This window comes from Malaclemys terrapin, chromosome 15 (genome assembly GCF_027887155.1).
Source record: "Malaclemys terrapin pileata isolate rMalTer1 chromosome 15, rMalTer1.hap1, whole genome shotgun sequence".
Classification (NCBI taxonomy): Eukaryota; Metazoa; Chordata; order Testudines; family Emydidae; genus Malaclemys; species Malaclemys terrapin.
The window spans coordinates 32153403-32170450 of record NC_071519.1 but is presented as its reverse complement, the minus strand read 5'-3'; the positions used below and the strand labels follow the sequence as shown (position 1 = coordinate 32170450).

The following is a 17048-nucleotide window of genomic DNA, read 5'->3' as shown; positions in this document are numbered from 1 at the left end:
ATTTTTCTGTCTTTTGCACAAGTGCCTCCAGTAGAGCCGAAAATATTAATATGCAGCAGCACAAAGTACTGTCATACAGTAATATGACACACGATAAAATGTATCAATTCTGAGCACCACAAATATCTTGGGTTTCACCTCAGCATGAAGGCAAATGAGTTCCCTTTAGCTTGAGTGAGTTCAGAGATAAACTTCAATGTAACAAAATGCATTTTCCAGGAAACGATGGTGCTGCACTTAGTGTGAAACGCTCTTATCTAAGTCTCACGTTTTGGTGTTATTAGTCAATTTAATTTGAGAAAATACTGAATCTATTTACTGATTAGATGAATGGTATGAAGGTGGCAAGGGTAGGAGTACTGATGCCAGGCTTTCCTTTATGGGTGCATACAAATCTGATTCTGCTCAATGAGATAATTTGTCAAACGGTTTGGTGTGGTGTTTTTTTTTTTTTTGTCATGCAGATAAGCCTCAAGTGCGGGTTTTACAGAATTACCCACTGCAAGGTCTAACGAGAGAAGGGGAGCCACTCGAACTGACATGCACAGCTTTTGGAAAGCCACAGTAAGTTTGGGACTTCAAAGGCTTGAACAGATCACCCAGTGCCAATTATGTCATGCTATAGAAAAGTGATTTTCACATTCTTACCGTGGGAAGTTAATGAGATACTCTTCATGGGTAAACTATTTTCTCTGCAAACAGTGAGTGCTGAAGGGGAATGTTCTCTGAATCTGGACATCAGCTAAAATATTAAGATCTTGATTTTAACCTGTATCCATTTTGATGTAAGTGATAGGTGGAAAATGTCTCCTTTCAAAGCTCTAAATAGAGCTTTTTCACAAATGGGCACATAGGAAGCAACTCTGTGCTTCGTGGCATCACTGGCAGTAAGATCTCTCTCGCACAAAGGGAAACAATGTGAATTTTGTTATGGATGCCACATGACAGGACATCCCTTCCTTCAGGGAATGGCTTAGATGGCAATTGGTTTGTAATGAATCTACAAAATCCAGGCCATTGACTACGTACTGAATCCTACAAAGGTGCAAGTATGGCTGAGTAATTATGTCACAAGGGGTGGAGACTATGGCACATTAGAGTTGGAGTGGAACTGTAAGATTAGCTAGTCTCTCTCCCTGTCTGTATGTGATTGTTCTGGGCGGTGGTTTTTGTTTTTTAGTGGTGTAGTTTTCAGTGTTTTGTGCAGTGATGCTATTATACAGTTTAATAGATTGTACCCCAGGACAAAACTCCTGATTGCAACATGTAAATTTTCCCCTTTATTTTCGTGCCATTAGTTCTAGTTTAACCCTTGTAGCCTCCTTAAACAATTCCTCTTCCATTTTGGGTTTACATGCTTTTGTAGGTTAATATGTTGACTCACTCTTCTTAATCACGTAATCTAGCCTTTTCTCTTCCTTATGAGCTCAGTCCCTCCCTTTCTTAGGCTACATCTAAACTACAAGCTAGCGGTGTGATTCCTCCGCTTGCATACATGTTCTTCTAGTAGCTTGATGAGAACTAATGTGAGTATAAATAGTAGAGTAGTATGTTCGGTGGCAATGAAACACTCCTGAAACTGATGGGTACCACTGGTGGGTACCTTGCCACCACTGCCCATGGTACCACTATTATTTACATCCACTCTAGATCAAATGGAACTACCATAAGTGCGGACATGCAAGCTGGGAAATCACACCTTTGGCTCATAGTGTAGATGTAGGGTTATTCTCATCATCTTCATTATGTTTCTCTGAACCCCCTACCGTTTTTTGGTAATTTGTCCAGAACTGAAGAGGTTATTCTGGGTATAGTTGGATTTAGAACAATCTAGATTTGGAGTTCTATCTCCATGGGCAGTGACGTGAGGTATATAAACCTCAGAAATGCAGTGGCTTCCTACTTTCACCTTGCATTCTAAATTCATGTCCGACCTTTTATCCCTCCTCAATCTGTCTCAGTAGTACTGTTTCCCAGCTTCTTCTCCCCCATTCAGCATTTGAGTCCTTCCCCCAGATGTTAATCTGCATATTCCCAGTTGAATCTCCTTTTTATGATTTCTGTTCCCACGATTCTAATGTCTCTAGGCCCCTTTGTATTTTTCTGTCCTCCTTGGTAACTGCAACTCTTCCTAATTTAGTATCATCTGTGAATTTAATGAACATATAATATACTCCCTTTTCCATATGACTAATGTTCAGTAGGACTGAAAGTAACCCTGACCCTTGCAGTGCCCCATTAGACACTTGCCCCAGTCTGTCTGTTATCTAACTTTATGTTGATGCCTATATGGTGATAACACTGTTTTTTATATAGTGGGTTTCATCTGGGGATCTGAAAGCATTTACATCAAAAATATAGCCTTTAAGGGTAACTGCCAGGTCAAAGTGTTCTAGAAATATAGTTGTCATAAAAGCTTATTTTTCAAAAAATTAATATTAAGTGGAAAGTTTCCTTGATATTTTAATTCCAGTGGAAGTTTTTAAAAAAAGAAATATTCCCCTGCGATATTTGCAACCCAAACGTGACTTTGTGGAGTTGGATTAGAACTTGAAAAATAAGGCTAGACGTGATCTTTTTGTGCCTAGTTACGCAGTAGTCCATTTTCATTGTCTAAACTTAGACTAAACCAAAAACTAAACAAATGTAAATGGTGACAAGTAAACAAGAGTTGCAAAATTCTTTCAATTTTAGTGGTCTAAGGTGTTACACGTAAGGAAATGAAGTCCTTTCTGAATGTGCAAATTGCCACCACTGTACATAACTTCATAGGAGATGTGGCTGCTGTCGCACTAGTTTACTATCTGCATATATTTTGTATAACATTTTTAATGACTCTAACTATGCCCCTTTAACAGTAAAAGTCATTTTGTGACCCCTCTTGCCCGATATTAAAGTTTGCTGTCCGTCAGAATCTTCTGATGACCTAGAATCATAGAATATCAGGGTTGGAAGGGACCTCAAGAGGTCATCTAGTCCAACCCCCTGCTCAAAGCAGGACCAATTCCCAGCTAAATCATCTGCAAGCTTGAAATGTAAAAGTCTATGGCAAAAGAATAAGATTTTGGGGGTGTTATTTTTTCGTTGTCCCACTTGGGACACTTTATAAGGTGCCTGATTTTCAGACAGCGCTGAGCAGCAACTCCATTAAAATTGTATCTCTTCAAGGTAAGCACCCCAAAGTTGAGACTCCCAAAATCATTAGGCAGTTTAGAAAAGCAAGGCCAATAGCAATAAAACCTGGCTTGGCAACACTAAGATGAAACTTATCCACACAGTCAAATAACAGGTCAAATTTTGAGTTTCAATTTTAATAACACCTAGTTTGTGTATAGAGGTTTACATGCTTTAACTAAGTTCCACAGATGCCTGTGGACTAGGTAGGTAATTACCTCCATTTTACAGAGCAGGAAACTGAGGCACACAATGGTTAGTACTTGCCCAAATCCACACAGTGAATTGATGGCCAACAGGAGATCAGAATGCAGGAGTTCCTGTTGCCCAGCCCCAAGATCCCTTCTGTCACATCCATTCGGATTGCCTGGTGGGCAACCTCAAAATTCTCAGTATCTATTTTCTTTACAAAAGTCTATCACTTGGTCACCAAGAAAAGCCCAAACTTTTGTGGGACCCTCAAAAATGGTACGAGCTCCCTCTTTTGGCTCTCCAACAGGAGACAACCAACCAATCTTATCCCCCGAATCTGGCTGCCTTAAGAATACTTGACTCTCCTACATAATCTTTCATCCAATGATCTTGAAGTACTTTCCAAACTCTTAAGTCCTCCAAAACCTATGTGAGGGAGGTAGATAGTGGTTTAGATAGATAGATAGATACCCATTTTACAACTGGGATACTAAAGCACAGCTAAACCAAGCAATTAGCTCAGGGTCCCCCAGTGACTGAGAGTTCTATTTGGAAGTCAGCTACCATATTAGTCCTTTTATTCTAAGCACTAGCCCATATTTCTCCCTTTGTAAGTATGTGGCTGTGTAGAGGCCGTGTGTTCTAGCAAAATGTCCTTCATGACCACCTCCTTGCCAAAACATTAGCTTTTGCTCTTGGCAAAAAAAATCCCAACTTTCCTTTCGTCTCTGCAGGAGTAAAAGGTTTTTTAAAAATTGCATCATAGGCTAAGTAAGAGCTCATCTTTTACTCCAAAAGGCAAAGCCAACTTTGAGAAGGATCTCAAATGCCTCATGACCTACATTGAAAACCTAAATTGGAGTAAATTAAACACATCGCAAATTCCTTTCTTTGCGGGAGGGGTGGGAGAGGGAGGGAAATACTGTGGAACCTAATGCCATAGCAGAGGGATAGTGATTGCATTTATTCTCCGTTTCATTAATAGTACTGTGTCTACACTAATTCTTTCTCTCTAGTCATGTTGATATGATTGTATGCATAAGCACATGTTGGTAGGTTACTTGTGTGTTTTGCCAAGATGTGTACAATCAAAAGGGTAACGTTAATTTGCTGTTAAATATTGTCCCACCTATCACACTCTGTCTACGTCTACACTGCCAATTGAATGACAAGACGTTTGTCTAAAAAGAACACTTCTGAAAGACACAAGTTTTGCCGCGACAAGCGCCTGTGTGAACAAACGCCCCTTGTTGGGGTTGGAAGTTTTTCGTCGGCAGGAGAGCCAACAAACAGCGGCTACTCTGCGTGACTTTTAGCGGCATGGCTGTAGCAACGCAGCCATGTCGCTAAAAGCTGTGTAGTGTAGACATAGCCCAAGTGTTTCACCTGTCAAGCAGGAGTTCTGATTACCAAGCAGCCCATTCGCCACAGCCTGCTAGGCTGACACACGCGATACTAATTTTTAAGTTACTTTACTGGGTCATGGTGACACACTCAATTACTATTGTTTTTAGATGCAGTTTAAAGCTTTTAATGTACCCTACGATGATTTGAATATCTCTTAGTCAGCCATAATGCCTGATTCATAGATCTGTCCCTGCCCATTGAGACTGTTCGAATTGATGGAAAGTTTAGGCCGGTGCTTCTCAATTGTTTACTTTGCATCAGAAATGTGTGGTGTCCCATTTCTGTTTAGATAATATTCTGGAGTTTGCTTGTTTTTTTTTTTTTTTTTTTTTTTTTTCCCCTTTACTCCTCAGAAGAGCAGTATTCAGTTGTCTTAAGAGGTACAGTATTTTTTTCTCTCACTTAGAGTGGTGAGGAATTTCTTCTTGATTCCAAATACTGTGTTGACGTGTTTTTGAACATTTAATGAAAGTCAGTGATAGTCTTACTGCCATTGTGAGACCTACAAAAACAGTTGTTCCCTCCACTGACTCTATAGGAATTTCCCTGTTCCCTGAGCTGCGTAACTATTACGTTCATTGTTGTTTCATTAGCAACAGATGAGAAAACAGACTACCAAATGGAAAAAGGGTAATTAGGGGTGGGGAGAAGAGGCAATGTTATTTTCCAGCTGCTAAAATGGTACTAACAAACAGGAGAGACAAAAATGTTGCAAATGAGTCAACTGTATCCCTTTTCAAAGCGTTCAAACTTGCTAAAATGTATCAATTTTGTTAAATTAACGTGTTTTACAATAAAATGTTGAAATTTAATTCATGCTTAAAGGGCTACTGTACATACAAGTGTAGCCCATTGACGGGTTTGTGGGTTTTCCCCCCAAATAAATGAGAGAATTATCTTTTGGTGAGGTCTGTTCTGCTTGGATTGCGTGAAACAGCAAGGCAAAAAATATTAATCTCCCAGGGAATCGTTTCCAATTGGTATAGGATAAATTGTAAGTAATGTAAGTGCTTCAGCATGTGAGACATGAGTGGTTCAAAAGCAAATGAAGAGAGTATTCACTAATCAGTGCATCTTACTCAGGAAGGTCACGTCATTTCCTTAGTGTCTTTGTCTGTCATGTGATCTCATATTTGGATGTGGATGAAATGTTGAAAATACCGACTTGATTGTCGGAATTAGTAATGCAAATGTTTTTCTCCCCCTCCTGCATAGGCCTACGGAAGTGAAATGGTTAAGAGTAGATGATGAGATGCCTCAACACGTTGTAGTGTCGGGTTCAAACCTTCTCATTAATAACCTAAACAAAACAGATAATGGTACATACCGCTGTGAGGCTTCAAATGCGGTGGGGAAATCGTCTGCGGATTACATGCTGTTTGTATACGGTACGTGAGGAAAAAACACCATTCTCCTACACTCATTTACACATAATTGCTACATGCCACTCTCTGAAAGCTTTTGAAAAAGTAAACCGTTTCTTAATGCTGGAATTTCTGATACATCCGATGCATCCTCTCATTATATTTGGGGGTTCTGGGAAACCATTTCCTTCACTCTTTTCCCCCAATGCTAGCCTCAGATGCAGAGCCTCTGATGTTCAAAGTCCAGTAAGTGATGACTTCTCGGAGCTGTCATTGTGAGCTTGCCGTGGAGGTGGGATGTATTGTAAGATGCAGTACAGGGAAAAAGCCAGAGCAGAAGCTGGAGGGGTTGTGGGGAGGGGCTCATGGGGGGGGGAGGGGGCTTAAGTTATCCTCTGACAGTCCTGAATATTGTAGGACTGCTCCCTATGGTGTCTTATCTAATCTGTTGTGCAATATCTGCAGCAATGGTGCAGGATTTTCTCTCCACTCCGTTTTTAGCAAGTTAAATGACTGAAGAATCAGCAAGTCGTATCCGGATCATTACAAACCAGTAAATAAGCTGGAGGAATGAGATGTCTTAAACATATCTATGGCTGCCAAACAGATACTAAAACATGCCTCAGCATCTTTTTAAAGTGCGGTTAAGTACCTACTTTAATTCTTCAGTTCCTCTGCATTATTTTACCATCACTTTTAACCTTGTTGTGCTCTTGTCATGGAGGTCGGGCATATAATGAAGATTCAATAGACACTTGAAGAATGATCCCCAGTCTAATTATGAACAATTCCCTTGTGCTACATGTGTAAGGCTAGTTCTTTAGGAAGACTTAAGATGCATGGGTTTCCCCCCCCCCCCCCCCCCCGCATTTTATAAATGCTGCCACCCCTAGTCTGTGCAGATAGCATGGCAAGCTATAAGGACAGATCAGCATGAGAGCCAGTGGTGGTCAATCCTGACTGCTTCTAAAGCCCCCTTGACTTCTCGCAAGTATTGATAATTGATGTCATTTGAATGATTACAATTAAGATTGTGCTGGTATTGTGTTTTGGAAGCTTTCTCTGGTTTAAAACTTACTCCATATTAGCTCCGCCTGGAACAATACAGCTCAAAATCCCTTGTGCTGACACAGATCAGGCAGCTTGAGTGCCCAACTTCTGACTTTCGTACACAAGCATATTTTAGGCATTTATAAAGGGAGGCCCCTGTAGAAATGTATGTCTATGGATTTAATTAAACCAGGGGTTTTCAAAATTTATTGCTTTGCAACTCCCCTCTGACAAGAAAAATTACTACGCGACCCCAGGAGGGGGGACTGACGCTTGAGTGCCCGAGCCCCACCACCCAGGGTGTGGGGGCCAAAGCAGAAGCCCAAGGGCTTCAACCCCAGACTTGGGGGCCTGTAACCTGACCCCACCACCCCAGGTTGAAGCCCTCGGGCTTTGGCCTTGGCCCCGTGCCATGGGGCTTAGGCTTCTGCCCCAGCAAGTCTAATGCCAGCCCTGGCAACCCCATTAAAATGGGGTCGCAACCCACTTGGGGTCCTGACCCACAGTTTGAAAACGGCTGAATTAAACAAATGGTGAACGTTTCCAATATTTTCCCCCTAAAGTGCCCCAGAAAAGGTCGTCTGCTTTTAAAGTGAAAGTTTATTTCATAAGACACACATCCATATTTCAGAGTCGTTTCTCTTCTCTGGCTCTGGTGGGGTGGGGGTGCATTCACACTGACGTTTTTTCCTTAGATCAACACCTGACTGACTTTGCAGTCCTAGAAGGAATAAACTCTTCGTACTAAATGAGAACATGTGAAACAAGGCCCATGCTTATTGCATCAATGCAATCACACTTTCTGTATATTGTCCTAAACATCATAACTAAGGAGTTCATCTGAAACTAGAACTATGGAATATAATAAAACAACAATGAAACGATTTTCCATTTCTTGGTGGCTTCATATACTACTTGTCCCATAAATGAGGATTTTAAACAAAATTTAGCAGATATTAAATGAACTGGTCTCATTCCAGTTCCTAGTGAGCTTCTCTTAGAAACAGCTCTAGTGGGAATGGCTCTAGTTGGAATCTCTGGCTGTTTCAGGCCAAGGATTCAATGTGCTCTGGAAACTGAACTCCCTTCTGAATGTTAGACATGTTCTAAGAGCGAAATTTTCAGAGCTCATATTAGCACACTCTATCACTGATTTTGCTGTATCTGTTGTGTGAACAAGAAGTTTAGGGCTGTCAGTGCTCTACCTCTCATTGGCACATCGAATTCACAGGGAAAGACTGCAATTAAATTATTTTAAAAGAAATAAAAATTCCGAAAGATTTTTAGCCTGTGCCCATAGTGCATAGATGTGACAGCCATATAGGCATGATTAGCCACTTTTATGGTCTGTCGGGGGGTCCATGGTCAAGTAACTTTTCTACATCCCATCGTATCAAGATTTTGTAAAATCAGGAGTGTCTCAATATGGCTCGATATTCTAGATTGTATAAAGAAGTCCCTTGATGCTATGCATGTTCAGCCCAGGAATTCAGAGCTGTTGGTCTTAGGAGAGGTGGATTGCTCATGGCTTCCTTCTCTAGTGCACTGGTTCAAATCTACCCCAACTCTGTATTAAGGAATACAAATACTATGCTGTGTCCTGCATGGAAATGTGTCGGCAGTCTGAGTCCACCTCTTAATAAAGCATGCATGTCTCATAAGCCATCACCACATTGGGCATCTTTTTCTCCGCATGGAAACTGACCCGTGGAAGTAGCATCTACAAGCCTAGTGCAAAATGCATTAAAAGGTTTCTCTATTGCTTGCCTCTCTACCTGTTCCATAAATAAGTAGGACTTATTCTCTAGGGCTGTCAATACAGGACTTTGTACCAGCACCAAATTGACCTTAAGAGAGAGAATAAGAAAATAGGGTGATTAGTCTGTCAAATCACTCCGTGTCTTAACAAGTCCCTTAATAGTTATCTGATGCAATAGAATGTAATGACTGCAGAAGAGCTGTGACCATCTGACATGTCAGCCCTACTCCACCTCATCAAGATTAATCTCCTTATAAAATTAAAATACACATATGTTTAAATTAAGTCTAAAGTGACTTCGGGCAGCAAGAACCTGCAAAGTGATTGCTGCGGAACTGTCCTTAACACACGCACACGCGCACACACACACCTTTGTATTCTGCTGATGTGTTACAAGGATGTCTAATCACATACAAGATAAGACAAACTGAAAATGTTGTTGCCTAAAAATTGATTTCACATTGGGAGTGACCAAAGACATTTCCTAGAAATCTCTAGTGTGATTAGCACATGAGACTAGACAATCATCTCCCCCAATCAGTAGGGACGAAACTGTCAGTAGCAGTTTCCCCTGGTGGAGACAGTGAAACACAAAATTCAGTTTTTCATCCTCCGTGACAAAGGTTGGTGATTTTCTTCTCATGCTTTGCTCTGTCTCCACTGCTAATAAAGAAACATCAGTGTAGTACCTTGTCAGCCTATCCCAAGTTAGGCGGATGATGAAGAAGTTATCTAACAAAGAAATGGACCCAGCTATTGTGGCTGCAGGAGAAGGACAAAATGTTTAAAGACATTCTTCATGAATGATCATTTTCCTTTAGCTGACTTCACAATGAAGCGAACTCCAAGGTAATGTTTCTTAACTTTCAGGAAGTTGTACTGAACACAATAAAGGTGCAGCATATAATTAAAGTTTGGATGTATTAATTAGAGAATTTGAGAGCTCACTTGGAGATAAAAGAGTAACAGATGTGTCAGTGATGAAAAGTTGACATGCTTTAGATAAAATTTAAAATCAAAAGCCTATGAACCGTTTCATGCTCTATTATTGCAGAATGATTCCTTAGTTCAAAGTCTTGCTGACTACTTAACACATTCAGTTTGATCATTTTGGGGCATTGATATACATATAATTTTTTTCTTTCACATCTTTTCTCATCTTTCCTCCTTCCCCAAGTAACTTTTGTGAAGATCTGACACTCTATATGGTATAAATATTTTATATTGTATAGCCTAGCACTGTTTGGTGGCTTTACCAGGTCAAGTGTCTTTTATAAATTCTTTGTAAAGAAAAACAAATCTCTTCAGTTTTCTGGTTTTTTTCCCATCCAGGATGCGATATTAACAAAAGCTAGGGCAGCATTAAAATATTGATATTTATCAGTCACAAAGATATTGACTTTATTTAAAAAAAAAGTCTTGATAAAATCTTGCATGCCTCAAACTTGATATTTAATAGTGACATTCTCGTTTCTTTGTGTTTATTACTAGCTTAGAAGTAGTTTTACATCCTGCAGAGATGTATTGATGGAGGAAGAATAATGAAGTTAACAGTTCTGGAAAAAGCGCATGAGAGAGACTCAATCTGCTGTGGATATTTAGTCTGTTAAGCGCAGCAGGAACTCCCCCCTTCCCCACCAGAATTTTCAAATGTAAATGTAGAAAAATGACAAAGCACCATTGTCTGTCTTTGTACATAGCAAATTGTCCTCCTTGTTATAGGAAGTTTGTGGTTTGTTTTTCTTATAGCTCTCCCATTCCATCGCGCTCTCCCATCAATGACTAATTTGTGCTAGGTGTGTTGTTTTTTTTTTTTTTTTAAGCATTTATAAATGACAGAACAAGAGAAATTTCAGGCCAGATCCCTTCTGCTGGCATAAGTCTGTGTGTAGCTCCATTGCAATCAGTGCAGCTATACCAGCTGGGTTCTGGCTCTCTGTCTGTAAAGCCAGTTGGGAAATTTGCCCCCCCACCCCCCTGTTTTTAGGGGAATAAAGACATCAAACAGCCATGCTGCTTTTCAGTGTCCTCGTTTCTCTCTTATCATTGTTGATCATTGTTGTGTTCTGCTTGTTTTTCTTAATTTGCCTTTTTATTTTCCTTTTTATTTTTTATCCAGATCCCCCCACAACTATCCCTCCTCCCACAACAACCACCACCACCACCACCCCTACCACCATCACAGGTATGGTACCTTCATGACCATTGGAAATGTCCTGAATGTGTATTGTCTTTTATGTCTATAAACAGAAGCCTGGGGGGGGGGGGGGGGGAAGGGGAGAAAAAAAATCTTTATTTTTCATAATATACAATTCTTGTACTGGTGTGTTATAATCTCAGGAAGTTGGACAGTCCTTACTGCAGGTGTTCTTGGAACATGGAAATTGACATGTCAGACGTGACTAACAGTCCCTTTAGTCCAGGACTGGTGGCTAATATCGGATACTTCAAATGAAGGTATAAACACCCCTGTAGTACATCTAACTCGGGGAGCAGATGTTAAATATCATGCTCACCCCAGTTGATATCACTTTCTGAGCTATTTATGCCCGGAAGCATGAAGTTGGTTTGTAATTTTGTCCAACTGGTATGATTACAAGTGCTATTCTTATTCATAGGTGTTTCATCTATTTCTGAAACTTAACAAAACAAGCTATCTACCTCAATATCCTGCAACAATAACACCACCACCTAGCTCTTATATATGAGCCCACCAGTCAATTATGCATATTATTCTAATATTAAAAAGAATATTCTGTTCACCTTTTTTTAAGTTGCCTTTTAATTTTGAATTCCTATTTTCCTGTATTCTGGGACCAGGTAAATAGGAATACCCAACTGTCCATAATACACCACTCATTATTTTACATCGATCCATCATCTCACCTCGTGCTCCTCTCCACAATAACTACATCTGTCTTCCCAGTCACTCCTCATAAGGGAGGCTTTTCTGATTTCCCCTGCTCAGCTACAGTACTCAGCTCATTTTCATTGCCCTTTCCTGGATTTTTTTTTTATTTCAGCTATGTTTTTTTGTTGAGATAGAGGTGACAAACTGACCACAATACTGAAGGTGAGAATGTACCATCGATTGTCCAGTGACTTAATATTTCCTGTATTGTATTCCATCCCCTTCATAAGGCAGCATAACATTTTATTTATCTTTGTGACTACCATCGTGCCTTAGCCGACTCTAACTGTCCTACATTCCCACCCCCAGTCCCATATGATTTTACAACTAAATCAGGACTCGCGGAGGTGGACAATTAATTTAAAAGCTTCCTTCCAATGTGCCTTAACATGCTCTTGTCACCGTGTGTTTCATCTGTCATTGTGTTGTCCAGATTTTGCCATGTCACTGTCTTCCTCCTTCCAGGTCCACTGTCAGCCTCCTTACTATTGAACTTCGGAACATGCTGGCATTAACTTTTTCCCATCTCAAGACTTGGCTATTTATTACAGTTTTTATCTTTTAACGACTTTTTATTCCATAATATGTCTTTAACCTCTCACCTCATCTTGTCAAAGTTTCCTTCAGAGCCTTTTGTGAGGAGACTTTTTATCAAGTGTCTCTCGGTCTAAAGGAATGCTGTAACTCGGTGGCTCTTTATCCACTGTTTTGTTAATGCTTTCAAAGAACTGTAAATGGTTACAGAGGCTTACTTACCCTTTCAGGAACCAAGCTGCTTTGGCCCTATTGCATTATATTCATGTGGTGCTTTGTAACACTAATAATGTTCTCATCTCTTTGTCCTGGAAATGAAATTAGGTATTGCTAACATGTCATTTTGGGCTCACTTTTAGTACTTTTTGTATAGATGGATACTCTGCTAAGCTACCCTTCCACACTCAATATCGTAGCTGTTTCGAATAATAAATTACATGTTGTTTGTAGCTCAAATGCTTCAATCATTGCTACCATCCAAGACTACAATAAGGCATCTTAGGCAACCTCCATGCTGATTCTACAGAGTTCTCCAACTTCTCCTTTTGGGTGCTCCTAGCTTCCTCATTCTTTTTTAAAATAAGTGTCCCTCTTCTGGAAACTAAATATCACTGGCTCTTGGTATGCGTCCCCCTTAACTGATGTTGAACTTGATTATATTGCATCCTCTGTTATTTAGTGGCTTAATCCTATTACTGATGTTTGCAGATTTGGTTGCCTCACTGATTATTCAATATTTTGCATTTACCATTCACCCTTTGATCCCCAGGCTGCTGCAGCACCCCTCAGTATGAAATCTGTGCTCTTATGAGTTGGCTTTTGTAGCCACACACATTCTTAGTCCTTCCCCCACAGACTGGCTTGGATCAGAAATCTACTGGCTACCCCACCCCTGTAATCCAGGCTGCCTTTGTAGTTTTTAGTGTCAGTCATTCTTCAAAATGTACGTTGCACCGCTGATGCGCTAGCTGGCTCCATCACTGTGCCCTCCTCTTCTCTCAAGTTTCCCTACTGTTCTTCCTCTGTAATCTGTCTTCTCCCATGTAACATTCCCTGTCGGCTGGCCCTGCCTTTGGAGCATTTCCAGAAGAGTTATTGTAATGGCCTTGGGACCTGATGATGATGATCCGAATAATCTAAATTTAGCTCCCCAGATTTCTCTGACAATTCACTTGTGTTTGACACAGACACCTCAAGATCGTAAGATCTTCTTCAGACTCAGAGAGATCCACATGCCTGGTGAGATCTGACAGCCACTTATAGTGGGCAAGTCATGGGTATCTTATGATTCTTGCAGCAATCAAACACCCATTTTTTGCCTGTTCCTGATGGTAGAAACCCCTCTCCCCTTACCTATCTAGTGAGTATAACAGGGTGAAAAAGACCCCAGGTACTCTGGCTTCTAAAACAGAGCTAAAAAACATGTTTAAACATAGTTTATGCTCAGCCATAACCCTCATCAGTTAATCTGGTTTGACCTGTGTGAGTGGGGCCAGACTGTATTAGTGACATTGTACTCTGTTCTACTCTTAATCCAAATCGATGGGAACTTTTCCATTGACTCTAATGAGGGCAGAAACAGGCCAATTGTGCCAAATTCCTTGGTTTCAATGTGAACTTTCTGTTTCTGTCTCATTCTGTTGCTGGCCTATCAGCTTGAGATTTGAGGCCACCTTACAGATATACTTTAACCTCCTGATCCAGGAGTTGTATCTTCTCTCAGCACAGAATGCTTTTGTGCTAATGAACGAGCTAGCACTGAGGCGTTGTTAAACTGAAATTGCTACTAGAACAACTTTGTCAAATCCCTCTCTTTGATGGATGTGATCTTGCAGAGTTACTGTGTCTTAGCAAGCAGCTATATGTGTATTTATCTTATCCTGAAGGCTCAATATCTGCACTCATGGAATTTAACATTTGCTCCTCTCTCCAAATAGATTAAAGGTTATGGAACTGAACATTTTCCATCTCCATTTCTACAGAGACTAGACAGTCTACTAAATTTAACTGGAAACCCAAGTCTGACAAATGGATATAAAAATTAATTTCCACTCTTCCCCTGCATTGTTTAGTTCATTGCAGCCCCTGTTAACCTTAGAAGCTTCAGCAGCCAAACACGGATGAGTAAGTTCCTGCAGTTTTATACTGAAGCTTATCTTCCTTTCTTCCCAGTAAAGGGTTTTGCAAGTGAAATCCATTTACAAACTAGCATCATTGCAAGAATTATGTACAGTAGTAGTGTAGAAATACTACTTAAAAGCCTCAAAGGACAATACATAACTTCTAATTGTATTGCCTCCAAAATACTGAAATGTTCTCTCATAGCAGGGATGGCCAAATGTACTGACCCTCTGAGCTACATACGATAATCTTCAGTAGTTCCAGTCCCAGGGCGTGCCTGCTTCAGCCCTGCAAGGCACATCTACCGGGGCTCAGGGCTTCAACCCCACTTCTGCTGAAGTCCCAAGCCCCGGCAGGCAACTCCCATGGAGCTGAAGCCCTGCGATTCTCCTCCTCTCAGGGCAGAATCCCGTAGCCCCACCACCCCAGTCTCGTAGGTGGAGAATAGTGGGGAGGCGTGGGGGGTCTCTGCAAGCCATACTTTAACTGAAAAGAGCCGCATACGGCTCTCAAGCTGCATTTTGGCCATCCCTGGCATATAGTCTGAATACTGGTGAGTGTCTTTGTTCAGAGGTGGTAGAATTCCTTTTTTCATGCTTAGTCTTCCACCCAAACCAATTCTAAGCATTTTTAAATGGGATTCCTCAAATCGGGGGAGATTTTTATCTCCATTATACTTCAACTTCTCTCCTTTCATTCCCCACACAAGCTGGGGGCACACTCAGCTGCCATCGCATGGAAGCTCAGGGCGGTTCTGCCAGGACCCCGTCTTCATAAGAAAAATGAGCTGTGTTTGAGAGAGTTTTCATTGGCAAAGCTCCTATTCTCTGCATTTACACTGCACTCCTTACCAGATGCCCCCTCCAGTGTAGAGAACGCTTCCTGATTCAGGTACTGAAGATGCTTTGAGGGCTCACTTTTTCTACCGTAAAAACGGGCCTAGGAAGGGCCCATTTGTGCTTGGGCATGTTCAGTAGGTTCTTCAGCCATAGTCTCCAGTGGCAAACACCTGTTTTGATGATTCGTATAAAGCCATACGTGCTAGGCGGTGTTGTACAGCCATTACAGGAGAGCATGCTTTCTACACCAGAGAGCTTGCATCGCTATAACAGATAATATATTTTGTTACAAAATATGGCCCTTGATCTGTACAAAATTCCTCCCCAGCCCATTAACAATCCCTGTTCAGTGCTGCCCCCTTGCCAGCCAGCCAGCCAGCCAGCCAGCCATGCTTCACCGGCTAGCCATGCTTTCTTCTCCATACTCTAGATGACAACCTAAGGCAAGTTTTGGCATGCCTTCATTGTCCAATCAGTCCACTTCCTGAGCATAAGTGTCTCTCTCACTCTCACACTCACTCCTGATGTGACTGTGAAAACTGCTGGCATGGACTTGACCTGATCAGTCAAGCTGAACTCTGGAAACAGTTCTGTAGTGCTGCGGGGAAGTCATGGAGCGTCTGAAAGAGCACAACCTTTAAACCATTTGCTCTGAATCTGCTGCTTTGCTACTTACGATTTATCACATGATGGTTTGATCTTTTCAGTATCTACCCTGATTTTCTGACCGTCCTTTGGCATTTCAGCTGTTATCACTGGCAAAACCTTTTTTTTTATCATTTCAAATTGTCCTCGTGGCTTTGTGCATTAAGATGTACAATATGATATGGCAGAGCAAACTGCATAATTTAAATTGCCCCTGGAGTCCTCACTTGAAATACTGTTTTTGGACAGCTGTTCTATCCTGGGAGTTCTTAATTTTCTTTAAAAAATCCTTCTCTTTGGTCATAATGTAGTATAAAAAAATGGTCTGCCTTTTAAAGAATTTTTATTCTCTGTAGAGCTAATTTTCTTCCCCCTCAGCACATAAACAATTAATTGTGTACCTGTACAGTCATGTTTGTTGCCTCCTCTGCTATTGGGACTTGCGTGTAACATGGCAGCCGTTTTAATGGAACGTGGGATGTACTTAGCATACTTCTAGGGAATCCCTAGTGTTGCAGATTACATGTTTGAGTCTATATTGCATGGATGTTCCTTTATAACTTGTACAGAGACTCGAGTGCAATCCTGTAGCAATATCAAGGCTCCTCAGCAACTCCTCACGTCCTGATCCTGGACTGGCAGGTTTCATATCAGATGACTTGCCTTTAAAATAATTGTGAAATCTTTTAAAATGTATTAAAACATTTTTTTTAAGTTAGAGATGCTGGAAGGTTTAAAAATAAACACATCCTTATTGGTGATACCATAGATCCTCAAACTGTGGATCGGTACCGTAAAGCGGGTCATGGCCCCATTTTAATGGGGTTGCCAGGGCTGGTGTTAAACTTGCTGGGGCTTGGGTTACAGGTTCCCCGCCTGGGGCTGAAGCCTTTGGGCTTTGGCGTTGCACCTCCTCTCCCCCTCCCACCCCCACTTTGGGGTCATGTAGTAATTTTTGTTGTCAGAAGGGGGTTGCAGTGCAATGAAGTTTGAGAAACGCTGCCATAAATGGTTAAAACCAAATGGTAAAAGTAGAACAAACTTTTCAGTTG

At 41.0% G+C, this 17048-nt stretch overlaps 1 protein-coding gene across 6 annotated transcripts in view; it reads left to right on the top strand.

Annotated features, from left to right (window-relative positions):
• Window positions 1-17048, top strand: part of CADM1 (cell adhesion molecule 1) — a 286568-nt gene that overhangs the window by 234214 nt on the left and 35306 nt on the right. For 3 of the 6 annotated variants that reach the window (XM_054005227.1, XM_054005225.1, XM_054005223.1), the window contains exons 6-8: window positions 465-564; window positions 5989-6161; window positions 11066-11131. In XM_054005227.1, coding sequence (XP_053861202.1) covers window positions 465-564; window positions 5989-6161; window positions 11066-11131 — 339 coding nt within the window. The remainder of the gene's footprint in view (window positions 1-464; window positions 565-5988; window positions 6162-11065; window positions 11132-17048) is intronic. The other 3 variants (XM_054005229.1, XM_054005228.1, XM_054005226.1) reach the window with 1 other exon arrangement.